Consider the following 2,730-nt stretch of genomic DNA (forward strand, 5'->3'; position numbering starts at 1 on the left):
AAGGGTAACCTGCTAAAGATAGCCATTAATCCATGCATATCGTAACTTTTTCACGTATGAAGTTTCAGTTGTCTTTGTGACAAGTGGGAAATGACTTGAGGGCAGTCTTTTTCACCTGTGTAAGTTCAGAATATATATGATCATCTCTGCTTCATATAGCAGAGTGTCAACTGACCTGATTTTTGGGAAGCTTTTGGGTGACTGCATGCATCTGTCTTGAATAGAAGGTTGAACTAGATGATTTCCTGGAGTCCCATGCAGCCCTACTTTTTCATGCTTCTATGATGCATAGCAGTGGGTCTCAAACTTTTTTTTTCATAGACCGCTTGAAAATTGCTGAGGGTCTTGGCGGAACACTTAAACGTCTTTGTTCTGCAAATCAAAGCACACAACTCATATTTTAATATTAGTAGTCTTACCTTACAAGTACAGATATTCTTGAATGTTTTGCAACCTTTCTGTGGACCACCTGAATGGATCTCGTGGGTCAGTGGTAGTCCATGGACAACAGTTTGAGAACCTCTGATACATAGGATAGACATTGAGAGAGTAATAGAAAAGTACTGCTAATATGTATAATATATATTAAATTGATCCTATTTTACACAGAGATGTAATGATCTAATCAAATATTTTATAGTGTGTATTTGTTGGGTTATGTTGATATGATATCACAGCAGATTAGACCCCATTTTATGAGAACTATTAAAATAGAAACTTATAAAATTTCAGCACAAATTCCTTTTGACTTGACCTCTAACAAGCAAGAAGTACTTGAGTTAAGTTTAGGAAAAGGAGATAAAAGTCATTTGCAACATGAAAGTCTGGAAGTTGTTTCATCATTTCCATATTCTGACCATGAAAAATATAAAAATGAAATCAGGCCTTGTCAACAACCTGATAGAAATATTTCAGAAACGAGAAAATTAATTAATTTTCCAGAAGATGATGAAAGTACCAACTCAACTTTCAGAAAAAGGTATGTGTTTTAAGTCAATCATCATAATTCATCAGCTATCAAAATCATATTATTATTTTAGATGCATTTGTCAAATACAGAGTTTTTGATCCTTGAAATGAAAGTACTTAATAGGGCTCCAGGCACTAATGTCGGGTTTCTTTTGAATGTAAGAAAAAACACATATTCCCTCTTGGCAGTATTTTAGTACAGTAATTAAATTTGCCCTGAGCTCAACTGCTTCTACAAGAAAGTTAGGCATGGGGTTTATTTTATTATTTTAGAGAAAGTACTGAGTTGCACAAGCATTCTTAGATGCTAAAATGCATCCATTTGAAAGAGAGCTAGAAGACAGAATGCCATTTACATGTTCGGAGATCAAGTGAGCCAAGACTGCCCAGAGAAACCCTCTACATGGTTTCAATGCTGCCTAAAAAGAGAGGTCGTAAATAGAAGCACCTCTTTGATGTCAAAGCTATTACTAATTGTCACAGCCTTTTAAACTTCATTTTTTCAGTTGTGCAGTGTAGCAGTTAATCTAGTGTTAGGATCTAATATCTCTCCTGCATGGAAGCAAAGATGAGTTTAATAGTCTGCCTATGTGAAGTGAGTTAAAAAATAAAAACTTTTCTAGGTAGAACTTCAGTTGGATCAAATAAAGTAAGATGTGCACTTGCCTAGAAAAGACAATTTTAATTTTTGTACTTAGATTTCCACAAACAAAATATATGTATCAAAATGTATATTCTTTGAAAATATCAGGGGAAATATATGATATATAGAATAACAAATATTTTTGTGAAAATATGTCTTTTTCAGCTTATATAAAACAACTGATTTTACGTATGCAAATATAGAACATAAAGATAATTTCCTTCATGGCAGTGGAACTGACATTTCTTGTAAGATAATTAAAAATGTAAAAGAGACTAAAAAAGAAGTGTTATGGAAAGATAATAGTATGCAGGTACTTCAGTATTCAGATTTCAATCTGCATAGTGTAAATGATGTGTTTTCTGCTTGTGAAAATGAAAAAGGAGTCAAAGTACAATCATTTCTTCATGGTTCAGAGACTTCAGATGTGGAAGGTGATTATAACTACTCTTCATAGTATTTCAGAAAAATATTTTCTATGCTGTTTTGATGTGATATATGATGAATATTCATGTTCTAATGCGAAGGAGGATTCAACATATATGTACAATAAATGTTACGAATTGTTGCATAAGATGGAGTAGAAAGACCGCCAAGTCAAGAAGTAGCTTCATAGTTGGTAGGTTTGGAAGGGACCTAAGCAGATCATCAAGTCCGACACCCTGCCATGGCAGAAAAAGAGTACTGGGGTCAAACGACCCCAGCAAGGTGTTCATCCAGCCTCCTCTTAAAGACCCTGAGGGTAAGAGCCAGCACCACTTCTCTTGGAAGTTGGTTCCAGATCCTAGCTGCCCTGACAGTGAAGTAGTGCCTCCTGATATCTAGCTTAAATCTACCCTCTGCCAGCTTGTGACCGTTATTCTTGTCACCCCTGGGAGTGCTCAGGGGAACAGGGACTCTCCCAATGCCTGTTGGTCCCCCCTGACTAGTTTGTAAACGGCCACTAGATCCCTCCTCAGCCTTCTCTTGTGGAGGCTGAACAGGTTCAGGTCTTGTAGCCTTTCCTCATAGGGTCTGCTCTGCTGCCCCCTGATTGTGCGAGTGGCCCTCCTCTGGACCCTTTCCATGTTGTCCACATCCCTCCTGAAGTGCAGCGCCCGGAACTAGACGCAGTACTC

General features: G+C 37.1%; 1 protein-coding gene across 3 annotated transcripts in view; it reads left to right on the forward strand.

The window, feature by feature from the left end:
* The first annotated feature begins 543 nt into the window (after positions 1-543).
* The window catches only part of HFM1 (HFM1, ATP dependent DNA helicase homolog), a 61,695-nt gene continuing 59,508 nt past the window's right edge, over positions 544-2,730 (forward strand). For all 3 annotated transcript variants that reach the window (XM_019531127.1, XM_019531130.1, XM_019531129.1), the window contains exon 1: positions 544-2,046. In XM_019531127.1, coding sequence (XP_019386672.1) covers positions 1,920-2,046 — 127 coding nt within the window. In that variant the 5' untranslated portion in view covers positions 544-1,919. The remainder of the gene's footprint in view (positions 2,047-2,730) is intronic.

This window comes from Crocodylus porosus, unplaced genomic scaffold, assembly GCF_001723895.1.
Source record: "Crocodylus porosus isolate Cpor-Errol unplaced genomic scaffold, CroPor_comp1, whole genome shotgun sequence".
NCBI lineage: Eukaryota > Metazoa > Chordata > Crocodylia > Crocodylidae > Crocodylus > Crocodylus porosus.